Source organism: Macaca nemestrina, chromosome 6, assembly GCF_043159975.1.
Source record: "Macaca nemestrina isolate mMacNem1 chromosome 6, mMacNem.hap1, whole genome shotgun sequence".
Taxonomy (NCBI): Eukaryota; Metazoa; Chordata; class Mammalia; order Primates; family Cercopithecidae; genus Macaca; species Macaca nemestrina.
In genome coordinates, this window is record NC_092130.1 from 142,170,794 (window position 1) to 142,190,230 (window position 19,437).

At 41.7% G+C, this 19,437-nt stretch overlaps 1 protein-coding gene across 3 annotated transcripts in view; it reads right to left on the reverse strand.

Annotated features, from left to right (window-relative positions):
• Window positions 1-397: 397 nt before the first annotated feature.
• Window positions 398-19,437, reverse strand: part of LOC105473105 (oncostatin M receptor) — a 94,760-nt gene continuing 75,720 nt past the window's right edge. For all 3 annotated transcript variants that reach the window (XM_011726736.3, XM_011726738.3, XM_011726737.3), the window contains exons 11-19: window positions 18,594-18,670; window positions 17,152-17,374; window positions 14,416-14,586; window positions 12,931-13,035; window positions 11,584-11,757; window positions 10,811-10,978; window positions 4,160-4,241; window positions 3,585-3,657; window positions 398-3,248 (exon numbers count right to left, since the gene is read on the reverse strand). In XM_011726736.3, coding sequence (XP_011725038.2) covers window positions 2,673-3,248; window positions 3,585-3,657; window positions 4,160-4,241; window positions 10,811-10,978; window positions 11,584-11,757; window positions 12,931-13,035; window positions 14,416-14,586; window positions 17,152-17,374; window positions 18,594-18,670 — 1,649 coding nt within the window. In that variant the 3' untranslated portion in view covers window positions 398-2,672. The remainder of the gene's footprint in view (window positions 3,249-3,584; window positions 3,658-4,159; window positions 4,242-10,810; window positions 10,979-11,583; window positions 11,758-12,930; window positions 13,036-14,415; window positions 14,587-17,151; window positions 17,375-18,593; window positions 18,671-19,437) is intronic.

The following is a 19,437-nucleotide window of genomic DNA, read 5'->3' on the forward strand; positions in this document are numbered from 1 at the left end:
GGGACTGGTGGTGATACATAGTGGTTTATTAAACTTCTACTTTTGTGTATATTTGAAATTCTCCATTTTTCTGACACATGAATATGTATTTCAAAGTTTCTGAATAACACTTCCTAAAGCCATGTTAAGATGGCATATAGTATTGAAAACTAAGGTTTTGAACATGAATTTATTTGGTTATGACCATTGGAGAAGAAATGTTTACAGTCAAGACTATAGGTCATAGTGATATTATGAAGACAAACGTTACATAGCCCAGCATTTCCTATTGGCATGTTGTTGTATTTCAGAAAGACTTCATTTGATTTAGGCCAGTGATTCTCAAAGTTTAGTGTGTAGATGAATGCCTGGGAACTGATGAAAAATAGATTCCAGGTCCATGCCCCAAAGATTCTGATTAAGAGGTTTGTAGTCATACCCAGGAATTTACATTTTTATTTAGTAAGTTCATGAGGTGATGTATCTAATTACTAGATTTTCATTTCATTGAGGGAGGTAAAACAATGTGATGATGAAATATTTTAATTAAGGTTTATTTCAGTATTAAAAATGACTTCAAGGTTTTGTGTGAATTATTTTTTAAACAAAACTATATGAAAAATATGTACAAATCAGTCACCAATGTCATTGACATTTTTGTGAACAAGTTTCAAATGAAAAATGTAATCCCATCATAACAAAGGTACATAAATAAATAAATGCTGACAATACTGGCCCTAAAGTCTAACACAACTGTTAGACTAATCAGGATACCACTTTCTACTACATGAGGAGCACATAATCAATGTTTCCAGCAAAAGGCAAGTACTGGTTTGTGTAGGTTTATTTAGGTCAGTTGACAGCCACATTATTTTGAGGTGTGGCTACTTGTTTCTCTTCATAGTGTTGAAGGGCACAGTGCAAGGCATTGGGCACCAGAGGCATAAGCATAGGCAGAGCCATTTCTACCATGCTGACGGCAGGCAGGAAGACAAAAAGGAACCCCTTTCGTGCTTGTTTGGAAATGTGACGGCTAGGTGCAGTGGCTCACGCCTATAATCCCAGCACTTTGGGAGGCTGAGGTGGGCGGATCACCTGAGGTCAGGAGTTCCAGACCAGCCTGACCAACATGGTGAAACCCCATCTCTACTAAAGATACAAAATTAGCTGGGTGTGGTGGTGCATGCCTGTAATCAGAACTACTCGGGAGGCTGAGGCACGAGAACTGCTTGAACCTGGGAGGCGGAGGTTGCAGTGAGCCAAAGTTGCATCATTGCACTCCAGCCTGGGCAACAAAAGCAAAATTCCATCTCAAAAAATAAAAAACAAATGTGACCAATAATGTGACAAATAGGCTGGGCATGGTGGCTCACACCTATAATCCTAGCACTTGGGGAAGCTGAGGCAGGTGGATCACCTGAGGTCAGGAGTTCGAGACCAGCCTGGCCAACATGATAAAACCCTGTCTCTACTAAAAATATGAAAACTAGGTAGTGTGCACCCGGAGTCCTAGGTGCTCCGGAGGCTGGGCAGGAGAACTGTTTGAATCCGGGAGGCGGAAGCTGCAGTGAGCTGAGATTGCACCAAGAGAACCAACATGTACTAAAATACCAGTTGTGTACCAGGTGCTTTGCATATATTAGTTTGGAATATATTGGTTCAGAGGAGACAAAGTTGCTCCAAAGCCAACATGGAATTTCCCACTCCATAGAACTTTTTAGTTATATCTGAATTATGTCCAACAATGGGTTTCATTTTACCATTTTAGCATAATATGAATGTAACTGTGACAGAGTTATTTTGGCCCAGACAACGTAGTGCAGAGTCCAAAGCATGCCAAGTGAAAACAGGCTGTTTATAGCCAGTTCTTGAAAGGAAAGGAACCAAACACTGAATGGAATTACGTGATATACTTTCCTTTTTATGTTCTGAGGTAGTCATCAAAAATTACGGTAGAATACTGATGTCTATGGAGCAGATGTACAACTGACAGTAAGTCAGAAGTTACTTGCCAATCCCATTCTTTCACTGTAGTAAGCTTGACAGAAGAATTGTGGAAATCTTGTTGATTGATCACACATTTTACATATTAGATTAGATCTATACCCCCCGCCCCACCCACAGAGTTAATTTTACTGTGTCCGTGAACTATAGATTCTTATCCGTTCAAGGTAAGTCTAAAATCTGTCCTGGCCTCAGACACCTGAGTTTTTTTCATTCAATACGCTCAGTAAATTTACATTGACAATTTATGCTGTAGTAATAAGTCTCCTGTGGCCTTTATTAAAGCCTTCAATCTAAGAATTGCTTTTAATGGAAATATTTCCTCAGTAAAAAATGAACTTCTAGGACCACGGCCACCCTGTACAGTACTGAGTGGGAGTCTGTAGAGTGGTTAATGCATATCCTTGTGTCAAGCTCAAGTCTCCTGTTCTAAAGGTGAGCCTGGAACAAACAGCAGCAAGGTAAGCATGCTCCCATGATCCTGCCATTTCTAGGGCAAGCCTGCACCAATGGGGAGCGTTAAGTTCCATAGCTTCTGGCCTTTAACCTAGCCAGATTGTAGTGGTCTTACATAAACCAGACCTGCAAATCATACTGGGATTAAGGACCAAGGCCACTGGTGATGAGAGGGTGCCAGCTCTGCTCTTCGTAATGTCTGTGTAGCATAAGGTATGAAATCAGCATGCTGGTTAGCGGTAGTGTTCACCTGGATCTAAAAGGGTAATTGAGGAAAGGCTGCTATTCTCGGTCGGGGGAGGCAGGGCAAGACGCAGGGGGACTGCCATTTGCATTTTATACTCTGAACAGTGTGGTGGCTCCACTGGGTTTGTTGGGAGACTGTCCTTGTCTCCAGACATGGGTGAAGCCAACTGGGACACATAATTCAAACTTGTTTCTCCAGCTGGGACTTCTCCCAGGGAGTTCATGTAGTTTTTTTCTAGCGCCTTTAGTACATTTTCAGGTGAGGTCATTAGTCCTAGCATACTTGGTGGGGCTTTGGGGGGTACTGGAACATGGCCACAAGAGCCAGCGTCAGAAGCTGCCTGGTTGTAGGTAAAGTTCTCAAAACAGATGCAGGGGCCAGAGCCAGAGTGATTCTTTTCTGTTGGAAGGAGATAAAGGTAGTTAGGCTTAGTTAACTCAGTTTCTGTGAGTGACTTCCTAGTGCCTAGGAGCTGTATCTTTGTCCCTTCTGGCTTGCTTACAACTTCAATAGCATCTGGGATACAGTCACTGACATTCATTATTGTTAGGTGAGGGTTCTCCTAGAAAGGAAACAAAAATATGTAAATATAGACATTTGTGTGCATGCATACATGCATCAAAGTAGATTAAGCGTGTGAAATACACTTAGAGCTTCAATGTTGTTTATGTTCCTTCCTGGTCACAAGTAACCTGGAGGTGAAGTTAAAAACCAAAAGACGTCCCCTGACAGAAGAAATCAAAGCTCCAATCACCTATTTCATGGCTATGGGTATAAAGGCGGCTTTTACTGTGCTATATTTTCCTGAGGAGCTCTAGGAAAGTAGGATTCTGACAGCCCCCACTCTGGGTTAGTCCTTAATAGGTGTATGATATACATACAATTTGCCAACATTTACCTTGAATTTTATTAACGACAGGATGCTGCTCTTGTAAGGGTCAGGGATGTCAGGATAACACGTCTCCTTGATCCTAGAAAAAAAAAAATGGAAAATGAGACTGAATTTCACGGTACAGTGGACTAGTTAAGAGCAAGAACTCTGGAGTCAGATTCCTGGCTTCTAATCCTTGCATTGTAACTTACTAAGCAAGTTACTTGGTTCTTCCATGCTTTAATTTCTTATTGGCTAAATGGAGATAATTATGGTACTTAGAGTGTCCTCATGAAGATTAAATGAATTAACTGATAAAGCACTTAGAACACTGCCAAACATCTAGTAAGTAAGATATAAATATTAGCTACTGCTGTTGAAAAAATTCTGTGGTCTATGTTAAATGGTGATTAGTTTCCTCATATAGTCACCTGGAGAGCAAAACAGTGAAATAAAGTACATATTCTCACCCCAGCCTCTTTTGTCCTTTTCATTTTCTGTATGTTGTTTCGTATTATTCAATGTCATTTCTATCTTACTAAATCTCTTTCCAGATTTTTCTCTTACCCTCTTCTTGGATAAAACCTTCCTCACGCACTTACCACTGACTTTTCAAGTAGCACACGATCATGATGAGCAAGACGCAGAAAACCATGGGCAGTAGGATACGAATCAACATGGAGGCTGAACAAGGAAAAACAAAGGGACATTTTTAATAAGTACTTTTCCCTTCCTCAAAGGAATAAAATTAAGTTCATGACTGAGAGTAATTTTACATGTTTATTATTTCTCAAATTATGTATGCAAGTTGTAATATGAGTTCTGCCTGACTTCAGGGGAAAAGCCAACCAACCAACTAGCCAACCGACACAGGAAGCCATTTGCCATCAACAGTGTGTGACTCACATTTGTTACCTCTTCTGATAGATTGCATCGTGACTTGCTGTATTAAAATTATGCTTTTCCACTCCTGCCAAAACTTCATAGTAGGTGAGAACGCTTTCCTGCCCCTTGACTTGGGGCTCAGCCATGTGCACTGGCTTGGCCAATGGGCTGTTGGTAATTGTAATGTAACTAAGTGTTTTACATGTGCATGTACACATTGGCTTGCGCTCTTGTGTTCCTCACCATGAGAAGCGTGTGCCTCAGGTAGCTGCTGCGACTTTAGCCTTAGCCCTAGAATGAAGATGCGTGAAACAAACCTGAACATGACTGAAGCTTAGAGTCCAGCTTACCACGGCCTAGATCAGCCAAGTCTCAGCTGACCTGTAAACCCATGAGCATAAAAAGAAATATTTGTTCTTGTACGCCACGGAGCTTTTGAGGGTGTTTGTTACACATCAAAAATTGCCTAGTGCACTCCTTCTAGTTAGCCTCAGATTACCTAAGTATGTCTTAATCTGGGAAAATGATTATGTTTATTTCTCCAATATGTCAACTGGTGCTTCATTTATTTCAAATGACCATTGTGAAATCTGTTAGAATAAAAATGGAATCGCTAATGGTAGGAAACCCTGACAAATAGAGCTGGGAAGGTCATGCAGATAACAAAAACCAGTACGAAAACCACAGCCTTGCACAAAGGCCATCACAACCTCACACACACACACACGAGGACATCTTCCCATTAAACCTCGAACTGGCATCACCCTTGTTATTCATCTTTGTAGTCAAGGATAATTATTTCAAAGCAATTATATAATCCTCCTCCTTTTTTTTTTTCCCCTTTAAAAACTTTTGTCTTCCTTTACCTCCCTGAATATGCACATAGTTTACTATAGTTTATTTTGGCATAAGTATTTCCACGGAAATTCTCAGTCCCAAATAAACATCTTTTCTTTTAGAGAGTGTCTCTCTCTTATTAGACTGACACCATCTTCCTGTTCCCATTGCTTGCAATTTCCACCAAATAATCATTCAGCTGGGTTGGTAAACATCCCTTTTCACAAAAGTAAATTGCTCAGGGAGGATCTAGGGGGTTAAGTTACTGAACATAGGATTCTGTTCAATCCATTTGCCCCCTCTGCCCTCCCCATGCTCCACCCCACACCTAGCTGCCCTGGAAGAAATGGGGCTTGATTTGGGGACAGTGGTGTGGCAGATAATGTTGGAGTTTTGTAAAGAAAGGTGGCCCTGGGTAGATGCATAAGCCTGTGCTAGGAGGCAACATAAGGTTCCAGGGAAAAGGACCCAGAAAGGTAAGAGAGGGCCAAAACAACTGACCTAAAATTAACCCTGACCCCAGAAAAAGGGGAAGGAAACTCTCTTTATGAATCTTACTATGGTAAACTTTGCTCTCAAGAACAGTACTTTTGATGATGTAAACCAAAAAGTATCTGAGACAGGTCTCCATCAATTTAGAAGTTTCTTTTGCCAAGGTGAAGGACATGACTGGAAGAAATAAACAGAATCACAGAAACATTATGTAGTCTGTGTCTTCCTCCAACGATAATGTTGAGGGCTTCAATAATGCTGAGGGCTTCAATTTAAAGGGGAAAAGTGGGCTGGAATGAGAAAGGGCTGGAGGAAAAGTGGGCTGGAGGAGGGAGGGTATGATTATCCACATGTCACAAGAGAAAAGGAGGAGACAGAAGAATAGTTAATTATGTATTCATCTCCCAGGAGAGGCTACGATAAGATAAGGCAAACACAGAGTAGCTACCTGTGGAGATATTTAAGCTTTTACTGTACCTGTCTGCTTAGAAGGAAAAGGAAAGGCAGCTTCTTGCATGAACCAGCTTTCAGCGTATTTTTTTCCCTTGCATAGTGAATTTTATGTTCTGTTCACAATCACTGCACTAGTACACGTCTTTAGGTATTTCTTTAGGGTTTATGTAGGCATTTTGGGGGCATATATACCTAGGAATGAAGGTTCTCACATCTAAGGTATATATATACTCATTTTAGGAGATACTACCAAGGAACTTTCCAAAACTGCTTGTACCAATTTACTCCCATCAGCAAGGTATGGAAGTTCCAGTTCTTCTACATCCTCATCAACACTTGGTATTTTTCATCTTTTACATTTCAGCTATTTTCAGGCTAATTTTAAACAGAAACTTTCGGAACATAATCTACTTCCATACTCAGGATTTAAAAATGATTCAGTAGTGCCTATTAAATTCAGAAGGAAATGTAGTGCCAAATGTCCAAATATAAAAACACAAATTACAGTTGGTTTGGACACCCTGTATGTTTAAACAAACTGCTTACCCTCTCTGTGCCTCATTATCTCTATTTAGTAACCTAGTCTCCTGATCAGAGAAAAAGTTAACCAATTTACAAAGAGAAAGGATTATTTTGAAAAATACCAACAGAATAAACATTTATTCACTACTTTGCAATTTCAGTATTACATTAATTTTTTGCATTTCTATTTTTTGTTTTTGCTGTTTAATCATTCTAGCCTCATTGCAGCAGATACAGGTATTTTTTATTCCCATCTAACAAGATCTGAGGTACAGTTAATTGGATGCTAGTCACATAATATTCTACCTATTTTTTTTTTTTAAGTAAAATCTCAGGAAAGTAGAAAAAAGTTTGAAATATTTTCTACTTTCTATTTCAAATATTTTATTTCAAATAATAATATAATCAGTAGTCACAAGCCAAGCCAGGGCTAATGAAGTTTAACATAAGGGAGATGAATGAAACTTAGAAAATAAATATTTAAAGATAAGTGTGTGTGTGTGTGTGTGTGTGTGTGTGTGTGTGTGTGTGTGTGTACCAACCAAGTAAATTACAAAGGTAGAATAAAACTAACCTGAAAATAAATTTAAAATTAACTCCAAAATGCCAAGAGTGCTCAAGTAATGTAAATCATTGACACATCTTAATCAGATAAGGGGTTCTGGATTTTGGCTTGGAGACCTAGGGACATGTTTCAGTGTAGTAGTCAACATGCAGTCAGCACCACAACCTGTCTGATACTGTTTGGCTGTGTCCCCACCCAAATTTCATCTTGAACTGTAGCTCCCATAATCCCCACGTGTCATGGGAGGGACCTGGTGGGAGGTAATTGAATCATGGGGGTGGCTGCCCCATGCTGCTGTTCTTGTGATAGTGAGTGAGTTCTCACAAGATCTGATGGTTTTATAAGGGGCTTTTCCCCCTTTGCTCGGCACTTCTCTCTCCTGCTGCCATGTGAAGAAGGATGTGTTTGCTTCCCCTTCTGCCATAATTATAAGTTTCCTGAGGCTTCCTCAGCCATGCAGAACCATGAGCCACTTAAACCTCTTTCCTTTATAAATTACCCAGTCTCAGGCAGTTCTTTAAGGCAGTGGAGAATGGACTGATGCAGTAAATTGGTACTGAGATACCTTATAAGGTATCTGAAAATGTGGAAGCAACTTTGGAACTGGGTATCAGGCAGAGACTGGAACAGTTTGGAGGGCTCAGAAGAAGAGAGGACGATGTGGGAAAGTTTGGAACTTCTTAGAGACTTGGAGGGATCAGAAGACAGGAAGATGATGGAAAGTTTGGAACTTCTTAGAGGTTTGTTGAATGGATATGACCAAAATGCTGATAATGATAAGGACAATGAAGTCCAGGTTGAGGTGGAAGTCCAGGCTCAGATGGAGATGAGGAACTTGTTAGGAACTGGAGCAAAGGTGATTCTTGTTATGCTTTAGCAAAGAGACTGGTGGCATTTTGCCCCTGCCCTAGAGCTCTGTGGAACGTTGAACTTGAGACAGATGATTTAGGGTATCTGGCAGAAGAAATTTCTATGCAGCAAAACATTCAAGAGGAAGCAGAGCAAAAAAGTTTAGAAAATTTGCAGCCTGATAATGCAATACTAAAGAAAAACCCATTTTTTGAAGAGAAATTCAAGCCAGCTGCAGAAATATTCATAAATAATGCATATATACAGCCACGCGTATCTGAACAGGATGCCAAATGTTAATCATTAAGGCAATGGAGAAAATGTCTCTAGGCCATGTCAGAGGTCTTCACGGCCACCCCTCCCATCACAGGCACAAAAGCCTAGCAGGGAAAAATGGTTTCCTGGGCTAGGCTCAGGGACCCCTGCTCTGTGCAGCCTCAGGACATGGTACCCTACATCCCAGTTAATTCAGCTCTAGCTGTGACTAAAAGAGGTCATTGCTTCAGAGGGTGCAAGCACCAAGCCTTGGCAGCTTCCATGTGATGTTAAGTCTGTGGGTGCACAGAAGTCAAGAATTGAGGTTTGGGAACCTCCACCTAGATTTCAGAGGACATAAGGAAATGCCTGCATGTCCAAGCAGAAGTTTGCTGCAGGGGCAGAGCCCTCATGGAGAACCTCTGCTAGGGCAGTGTGGAAGGCAAATACGGGGCTGGAGCCCCCGCAGAGAGTCTGCACTGGGGCACTGCCTAGTGGAGCTGTGAGAAGACGGCCACCATCCTCCAGACCCCAGAATGGTAGATCCACCAACAGCTTGCACCATGTGCCTAGAAAAGCCAAGAAACTCAATGCCAGCCCATGAAAGCAGCCAGAAGGAGTCTGTACCCTGCAAAGCCACAGGGGTGGAACTGCCCAAGACCACAGGAGCCTATCTCTTGCATCAGCATGACCTGAATGTGAGACATGGAGTCAAAGGAGATCATTTTGGAACTTTAAGGTTTAATGACTGCCCTATTGGAATTCGAACTTGCATGGGACCTGCAGTTCCTTTGTTTTGGGCAATTTCTCCCATTTAGAATGGGTGTATGTACCCAATGCATGTACTACCATTGTATCTAGGAAACAACTAACTTGCTTTTAATTTTACAGGCTCATAGGTGAAAGAGACTTGCCTTGTCTCAGATTAGACTTTCGACTTGGTCTTTTGGGTTAATGCTGGAATGAGCTAAGACCTTGGGGGACTGTTGGAAAGGCATAATTGCGTTTTGAAATATGAGGGCATGAGATTTGGAAGGGGCCAGGAGTGGAATGATATGATTTGGCAGTGTCCCCACCAAAATCTCATCTTATATTTTAGCTCCTATAATCCCCATGTGTCCTAGGACGGATCCAGTGGGATGTAATTGAATCATGGGGGCGGTTACCCCCATGCTGTTCTCATGATAGTGAGTGAGTTCTCACAAGATGTGATGGTTTTATAAGTGGCTTTTCTCCTTTGCTCGGCACTTCTCTCTCCTTCCGCCATGTTAAGAAGGACGTGTTTGCTTTCCCTTCTGCCATGATTGTAAATTTCCTGAGGCCTTCCCAGCCATGTGGAACTGTGAGTCAATTAAACCTCTTTCCTTTATAAATTACCCACTCTCAGGCAGTTCTTTATAGTAGTGTGAGAACGGACTAATACACTACCACTGAAGCCACGTGTATCTGAATCACCCGTCAGGGCACTCCAGGGTCAGCAGTCTAACAGGACGTGCCCATCTCTACAGCTGCAGCTTCGGTGAGGGCACCCTGCACTAAGGAAAGTTGGTAACTTCAGGCAAGCCTTTTGAATCTATTTGCGTTACATGGGTGCCTTCCAGGACCTTCTATGATCCCCTCATTAAAGATACTCTTTTCTCCTCTTTCTTCCATCAGCATCTATTTTCTCTCACCACATTCCTGTTTATTGGTTGTCAGGGTTTGCCATGAGAATAAATTTTTCCATCAACCAGTTCTTACTGTTTTTCTCCCTTCCCTCTTACTTCTCCATCTTTCAAGCCAAATGTATTTTTGAAAAGATCTCTCTCTCTCCACCTCACCATTTCCCATCCAAATATGCAAACAGGGAGTTTTTGAGCAAGTATTCCATGCCCCTGCCCAATTCCCACACCACTGTACCCATTTCTAATTGCCCCGGAGGCCCTAGCAGAGTCAAGAAGCAATTTGTTTGCTGCTGAGGGAAACAATCCAGAGGAAAGCTAGCTGCAGAGAACAATTCTGCTGAGAAAACCAGCACCCCTCTTCTCTAGACAGAAGCCTTGTGGCTCTTCTGATGTCAACACTAAAATATGCTATCTGTGATTTTCAAACTACATACAGGATTGTGAGACTGAGTTCCAGAGAATTGTCTCAAGGGCCACTGAGGGAGGCAGAGGGAAGATTTTAGGCCTTAATCAGACAGATTACCTCCATTTGTATCTATTTTATATAGTGAGAGTCTGTGCAACTCTTTTTTTGTGACACAAAGGGTTTCATCGAGAGAAAGAGGGAGGTGTGATGGAGAGAAGAAAGGTTTGAAAATTCCTGATCTAGACAAAGCCTAAGTCAACACTTCTGTAATTTGTTAGTTTCCCAGAAACTCCTAAGGGAAGACCTTTGATTTGGGAAAACTCACAGTGTTCATCCGGAGTCGTGACCTTCGTGAACGTAGCATTGGGGCCCTCGCCAGCACTAGTGAATGGAGTAACGAAAAACTCATAGAAGGATTCTGGCTTTAGGTTGTCCACAATCAATGCCTTTTCTTCTGGGTTGTCAATTTTGTATTTGCAACATTCTGAACCATCTGTGATTTTTAAATGTTTTTTTTTTTTTAAGGAAAAAAATACTGTATTAAAAGTGTGGTAAACATCTTGTGAGAGAGTTGGACACTAATACTCTTGTTAACTCAGCACCATCAACATGTTTAAACCAAACAAAAATCAAATCATAATTTCATCACCATAGGCACACCAGGTAAAATGTTCAGGAGATGGCACAAAAAGCAGAAAATCCACTGAACAAGGGGTACTAGTGATCCAGCCAAAGCATACAAATCTGCACGAAACAGTAAGAGTTTGCAAGGGGCTTAAAAATAAATTGGAACAATGCTCAATGAAGTGAAAAAAAAGAGGAAAGTTTCATAAAGAGCAGGTTTTCTTAAGGAGCTGGTGGTGCTTCAGATGCTTCTAAAAATACCAGGTCACATTGTTTTTTAAGTAAGTGAAAATGCTGTCCCACCCCCACCATCTTGCTCACCCTACTAATTTGCTTAAGAACACCTTTCAGTATAAAGTCATGCAAGAAGGGAATTCAGCCTGGCCACAGTCTAAGATGGCAGCCATTATTTTCAATGATTTCAAATAATGAGATCTTGAAAGAATAAATAAACAAATCAAAAATAGATGTCACCTGAAAGAACTGCCTTTTGAAATCGTGGGTGGCACTGCCTCGCCTTGGATTTCAGATAGACATGGTACCCTTGTATAAAACCAGGTTGAGATTCAGTAGAGTAATCTTTCCAACTCAGAGTGAAGGAGTGGGATGTCAACATATCTACCAGCACGTGAGGGTTGTCTGAAGGAGCTAGGAAAAGAAGTTGGGATAAGAGAAAAGTCATGATTTGGAAACAGTCTCAGAATATTCATGTCAACTAATAGAAGAACCGTAGCCAGCTCCAGAGGTTGTAAGAGCTTATGCCGAGTTAAGGAGTTTTATCTGTTTCTCTAGAGGATTTGTGCCTTGACATAGTTTATGTGAGCTGTGAAGGAGTTGAGCAATCTTGTTCAAGTCTTGCCTTTCACAGATGAAGAATGGACACGCAGAGACTAAATAACTTGCACAAGCTCACATAGCCCCCCCAAAAAAAGAAAGAAACTAAAGTCTAAAAAAAAAAAGAGACTTAATTCTGTTCTTAAATTCGAAACGGTGTTTGAAAAAAGACTCAACCACAGAACCTACTAAAGTGAGGAAGAAGGGAGGAAGTGAAAGTGGAAGGATTATGTTCAAAGAGGCAAGTGGGGCGATTTGATGAACTAGATCTAGTTCCCAGGTTGTGGCAGTGCCCAGTTATCCAAGTGTCACTGAAAAACAATCCAAGAATGTTTACTTTGAAGGCTTTGCTGAGGCTGTTTTCCCACACACGCTTATGCACAGTTGGACTGTGCACACGAAGTCACACACCTCCTGCCCACTCTGAGCCAACTGTAAACTGTGGATCCACTCCTGCTAAAGGAAGAACCCCTGAGAACTGGTCTGATTTGTGTGAACAATTAAGCACCCACCTGAAGAAGGAGAATAAGCAACCCCATGGGAGGATCAAAAATCCCCTCCACTGCTGGTGGGACAGTGGTGACATTTCTAGGGGGTGATTTCACAACATGTATGTAAAGTCTTAAAAATTATGACAGAAATGAAAAAAATATTTTAAAAGTTGAAACCCTTTGATTCCAGCATCCTATCTTTAAGACATCATTTACAAACCATTGTTATGGATTTGGACAAAGATGAGCTAAAACAGTGATTATTCACATAGGGTATAAGAGACTAAACAAAGGAAGAAAGAGAGACTTAGCAATGAGAATGAAAATGTTTTATGTTTGTATGATTAAAAAATAATTTAAAAAACCCAGTAGCCAGAGTAAATGGGATATCAAAAAGCGGGTATGATGCCGACACCTTCCTAAACCCAAAGCTAGGAATCTATGAATTGTTCTGAACAAGTGTGCACATGGGGCACATGAAATGCTTTAAACTTACCCAGTTCCTGAGAGTATCCTGTTTTTTTCTCTAATAAACAAGCAATCCTTTTTGTAGATAACCCATAGATTCTGAAGTCGTATCGAACTCCTGGCCTAAAAGCATCTAGGGAAGAAAAGTCAACAGATTTTTAATAACAGAATGACATTTCCTAATTCTGAAAAGAAAAATGATGAAAAGGCGTGGCACGGTGGCTCACACCTGTAATCCCAGCACTTTGAGAGGCTGAGGTAGGCAGATCACTTGAGGCCAGGAGTTGGAGACCAGCCTGGCCAACATGGTGAAACCCTATCTCTACTAAAAACAGAAAAATTATTAGCCAGATGTAATGGTGGGCACCTGTAATCCCAGCTACTGGGGAGGCTGAGGCAGGAGAATCGCTTGAACTCAAGAGGCAGAGGTTGCAGTGAGCTGATATCAAGCCACTGCACTCCAGCCTGGGTAACAGAGCGACAGTCTGTCTTCCAACCCTTCCCCCTCCCCCCTACAAAAGAATGAAAAATAAATTTGTGTTCCCCTAATAATTGCCTTTCAGGAATTTTGCATTTTATCCCCACCATATTCCCTCCTTCCATGAAGCCTTGGAGTCCTCCATGCTGCAAACACCTGGCCCCACTGTCTTGTCTCCAGCAAAGCCTGCAGGGATTAGCCTCTGCAGTGTTCTTTGAAGCAAGAGCTCTCAAACATGCCTGTGTATCCATGTGCACACAACTGGGTGCAGAATCAGACCAGACACAGAAAACCATTCAAGCCCTTCTTTGACTCCAAATCCCCCTCTGGTTACTTGTCTTCCTTCTTCCCATTAAAGCCAATAGTCTTGAAAGCTTTGCTTCCACTTCCTCATTTCCCCATTACACTTATACCTCTGCAATCTCCTTCCAGAACCCACCACACCACTGAAATTGGCGAAGCTTTGATCATCCTCTGAACAGGGACATTTCCCACACCTTTCCATGAGCCCAGCAGATGGCGCCACCCACCCCTCCAGCTCAAGCCACACAAATGGGCACTCTTGTGTCTGCTAAACTAGCAAATCTTCACATTACAAATCCAATGTGGGAGGTAAGAGAACAAGTTCTACATGTTCTATTGAAACTGAAGGTTGATGATCGATTCTCATCAACTATATGTCCTAAACATCTTCCAAATCCATGCAATTCTCTGCTTTTGTAAAAGCTCTCTGGACAACTGTTACAATATCCCTCTGCCATTCGAGACTATGCACTAATTTAGAGAAACAAGTTTAGGAAAACCATGAAAATCAATTCCCATCTCATGTGCAGATATTCTCTGCAAAAGGAGATTTAAAGGTTGAGTTTTAGAACATATTCTTGTAACATCTGAACTCCTAACACCCATGCTGGATTTGTCGTTTCAAAATTATTAGCTGAGCACAGTCAAAGTCTGTGAAGTAGTCCAGAAATCCCACTTGAACTTGCTTCAAGGTGAATATAGCAATGCGATGATATGGAAGGTTCTTCTTACCTGTGCTAATGACTGTGCTTGTGGTATTGGGACCTACATTCTTCCACTGGAGCACATCCTGGGGATGGTCACACCAGTCCACAACATAGCCTATAACATCTCCAGGCTGGGGTTTCCAAGACAGAGAGAATCCACCCTCTGTGCCTGCAATTCTTTCTTCCTCAACCTCTTCTGTATATAAACAAATAGAGCAATGCTCCAGACTTAATTAACTGTAAATTGTTTTAAGTATGTAAGGTAGAAAGTAGATACATACATGCACGATATCTAGTAGGTAACAGACCTCCACTTCAATAGTTACAGGTGCTTGGGTGGGGGATGTTTTCATGGGTGAGTTCCTGCCTCTTACTTCCCGGCAAACATTCACACCTGCCCTTCAGATGCCCATCATGTTGGCCTTCTGAAGTCCAACCAGACTTCAGCACCTAGGACAGGGGCCAGCAAACTACCACCAGGATGATTCCAGCCTCTGAGGGTTGCTTTCATATGACCCTTGAGCTAAGAATGGTTCTAAGACATTTTAAGAGTTGTAAAAATACAAATAAACCAAAAAAGAAGGCATATAATAAAATATGTAATGGAGACTATATGACCTGCAAAAATGTTTGCCATCTGCCCCTTTACCACAAAATTTGTTGATCCTTGATCTAGAATCTGGTATTGGGTACTGGATCTGCTTCAAAAATTACCTGTTGAATGAATAACTAATGCAGGTTAATTCTCCCACAGTAATATCAGTTGCTCCTAAACTAAATACTGCTTCTGAGATGTGTTACGGGTAGGAATTGAGTAGAAGACAAAAAAGAAGAAAATATTCAGGTATATAAAAAGTTGGGTTATATAAGGATATGCACACAGTTTATGACTAACGCTGCCATCTCAATAGATTTTATATGTTAAAGTAGGTTTCCTGATGTCTGACAATTGGAAAAAGGGTAACATGGCCTCAGGGGACTACCAGTTCTACTGAGTTCCAACAGGGATATACCTTATCCTTGAGGCATGAGAATTTCTCCTCTTTCTACAGACTTACACTAAGAACTGGTTTATTGTCTGTCTGTAATTCACATTTAGCTGGGCCTCCTGTATTTTATCTGGCAATCCTAATTACAACTGAATAGTGGTGCGAAAACCACTGATTCACTTTTATAGGGCATCAAAATATCATCCAGCTGGGGGCACCCAAAGGAATGTGTAGCTCTAGGTATAAGGTAAAAGCCCATGAGGGCTTTATAGATCCCATCCACATGGCTTCCCTGCTTTCCTCCATCAAGCAGACAAATGCCCCACACATATTAAGGCTTGACATTTTTCACTTGACTTATTAATACTTAGTAAAATTTAACTCCAAACCCAGGGTTGAAACTCTTAGAAAGCTGCTTCTTTAAACTGAAAATACATTTTGAGAGATAGAGGCAGATCAAAGAGTAGGGGAATCTTTTTGTCAGTCATTCGCACCCTAGTGTGAATTAGCTTAAGCTTATTGATTTTCTCATAGTACATGAGTGACTTTATACATGCTGGTGATGTAGAAACAAGGAGCACTTAAGGATAGCTAGCTGGAGCCTCACACCAGAAGGTCTAGGCATCTGAAGGCAGGGCATGGGGATGAAGGGTATGGTAGGAGACCCCAAAATATATAATTGCTCTCAGCAGTGTTGCTTTGAACTGGTCTCTGCCTTCCTCAGGAGAGGCCAGTACCAGCTACCCAAGGCTGAATGAAATGCCCCCTTTTCCTGTTCAGATCCTAATGAAGTCAGAATATAACTTCTTTCTCTAATATAGTTCTTCAGAAAACAGAGGTTACACTAAACAACTCCTAAACCAACTCCTAGAGTTTTTCTTCTATGGCACAATATAATTTATTTTCCTCATGTGATACATACTGGATAGTTCTTTTGAAAACATAAAAATAAAACAACAACATCCTCTAATCCAACTCAGTTAACCCAAATTTAAGCTGAACTTGAATAAATAAATATCATAGAACCTACCATAACATCATAAGCAGGGTCTGGAAATTTTAATAGCAGGAGCCAAAGGGTGATATTATTACAAGGTTCATGAATGATCCTAGCATGCCACTGCCCGACTGCATTATGTGTGCCCATGTGTGTATCATCTCATAGTGTGTAACTGTGGGGTTGACTCTTTTTATGGCTCTCTAAGAAGGAAATTAATATCACTATTGATTTGGCATGTAGGGCAAGGGCATTCCACCTTGTTTGCTCTTTCATAGGCAAGAGATTAGCCAGTTATTATCTTTTATTCTACAAAGTTGGCAGAGCCCCTGGTGAAAGCTGATGCCAGTTCTGATGATCTCTGGAAATATTCATGGGCTCTTTCCTGGTGCAAAGACTGACAACACTTTTTACAAAATAGTAAATGCAATTCCTATTTCACAAGCCACAAAGATCATAAATAGTAACTCCAATTTTCAGTGGTAACTGTGGTTGGGGTTGCATTTACTTGAATAAACTTCAGAGAATTTCCCAAGTATGTTGAAGAATCCCCTGGACAGAAATATCCTGACCCATGGCTGAAGTCTCCCCACACTGAGTGGACTGTCCCACTGAAACATGTTGACACACCTGGCCCAAAAGTAAATGGCTATTTGGTGACTAGACATTTTGTCTTCCCAAGTTACTGTTTTCTCAATGTATCCATCACCACTTAATAACGTCATCAACATTTTCCTAGAGAATAAAAACAAAACAAAACGCAAAACAAACTCACTGTTTTCAGGGTCCGCAGAGATGACTATTATAGAAGCAGGAGAAGTGCCCACACTGTTGTTAGCTGTGACGCAGATTTGGTAGGAACACCTGTCGAGGATTAGTTTTGTGCTGTTGGCTGGTGCCGGAATGGAACGGAGCTCTGACCTGGACGGTTTGTCTAGGTTTTCTACAACTACATTATAGAACAGGATCTTTCCATTGGCATGCAGTTTTGATAATGGCTGAAAAAAATATTGATAAACATTTTTAAATGGATTTTAATTGAAAGGAATTTGTACAACTCCTTTTTCATCTTTTCTGTCCCTCAACTCCTTTATATACGCACACCCACCAGAAAATTCAAACAGCTTAATAGAGAAAATAACTCTCTCAACCAAGTCTGAAATCAGACATTCAAATCTAACTGAAGGTGAGTAGAGAAGGGGACCATTTGGAGATAAAAGCCTCAAGAGCATTATGTGTCCTGAGAAGAGGGCTCAGATCAGAATCACAAGGAATAGACTCTTTAACCTGGTGGAAAAAAGAATGTGAGGGGTAGTCAAGGGCAGAAAAGCAATGAGAACAAACAGCACCACCCTGGGACCCTGCAGGAGGAGCCTGGGTACTGGCCTCATTCCACCTCCAGCTGTATTGTCCCCATGCAGCTGTACAGGGATGAGCTGCTCTCCATACCCAGAGTCCTCCTCTGGAAGGCTCAGTTTGCAGAGAAATTCTTGCTCACACAGTCCCAAGCCCATTCTCAGGGTCTGTTCCTCAGGCCTCCTCTCCCCTGGCATGTGTACCACCAGACCTGAGAGTGGGCTGGGAGTGGCTATCTGCTTGGGGTGTGGACAGAACCCAGACATGCAGACTGGCATGCCCACATGTCTGTGCACAGAGATTCTTGCAGAGTGTGCAAAACTAAAGGTGAAAAAAAAAAAGTGGGGTAGGTTGAGACCAGAGTCAACTCTCCCAGCATCACCATGTTTCGGTGTGAAATTGACGCATCACTGAGTTCAGAATACAAACCTGGCCTTCCAGGTTGTCATGAAGGTGTATTAGGCAAGATAGAAGGATAAAATTTATTTTATATTACAATTTTTAAGCTTGATTTATAATTTTAAAACATAAATAGTATGAATGTTTAAATATGTGTAACTTTTAACTATCTTATGTCGTTGTTTACTTACATCTTTGCCCTGGGCCCTGCAAGAGTCAGGGCTGGCCTGAGTTGAAGTTGCGGAGAAGGTTCTACCAATCAGAACTGGCTGTCGGTTGCATGAGCTGTCAAAGGGGTGGAGTGGGATTCCTCTACTAGGTAAGAAATTCGATCGGATGAATGCGAAGATCCCTCCCAGTTGGGACACTGGACCAATCAACAGTTCTCCAGAGGAAGACACATTTGTTTCCACAAATGTGGCTTTTAGAAACAATCACACTTTTGGAATCTGCACATCTTACCTTCCAGAATAAGGTCACAGTATGATTTCCTGGCTCTGAGTTCACACTTCTCCAGACATCAGGGGCCTCTGACGGAGCTGAAATTAACCAAAGAAAAGCCCTTGGGTCATAATATGTATGTAACGCAATACGCTCAACCTTTTTCTAGGTTGGTCAAGGACATGACAATTACCTGTCTAACCTGAGGCTTGCCTCTCCCCTTTTTGCTCTCTGTGACTTCTACCCACTGGTCCACAGCCACACTGCTCACTCCTCACTAGGTGCACATAGTACAGGGCTTTATCAAAAGGTCAGCTGCCTCTGAAAGCCTTTATAAACATCAAGCCATAGAACTACCAAAGAATTTTGGAATAATTCATCCATTAGACCAATTCCAGATGAGTTAGGTAAATTTCCCCTTTTCTGACTTTCTAGGCAGCAGACCTTTGCTACTTACTTGCCTCATTTGTGATGGACAGAGACACATTGATGGGGAGCCCGCTAGGGGCAGGAAGCGTTCTTTCTCACGTTCATGACACCCACGGCTGGTCCGCTCACTGGAATGCTGGTCTCCCTCCACTGGGAAGGCCTCATTCTCATTCCACTCCTCCTCCCAGCACCCTGCCTGTGGCTGGGTCACCTGCTTGCTGTGGACACTTGAGGCACCTGCAGCACCCAGCATTTCTTCTATCGTGGCTCTCACCATGCTGTTTTAGAATAATGTGCTTCCTTGTCTCTCTGTCAATAAACCATAGGATCCCTGGGGCCAAGGGCTTTGAAACTCCAGCATCTGCCTCAGGGCCTGGCACTTTGTGAAACTTCTACAAACTGTTTGAATAAAAACCAAACTTCAAAGGAACTCAGA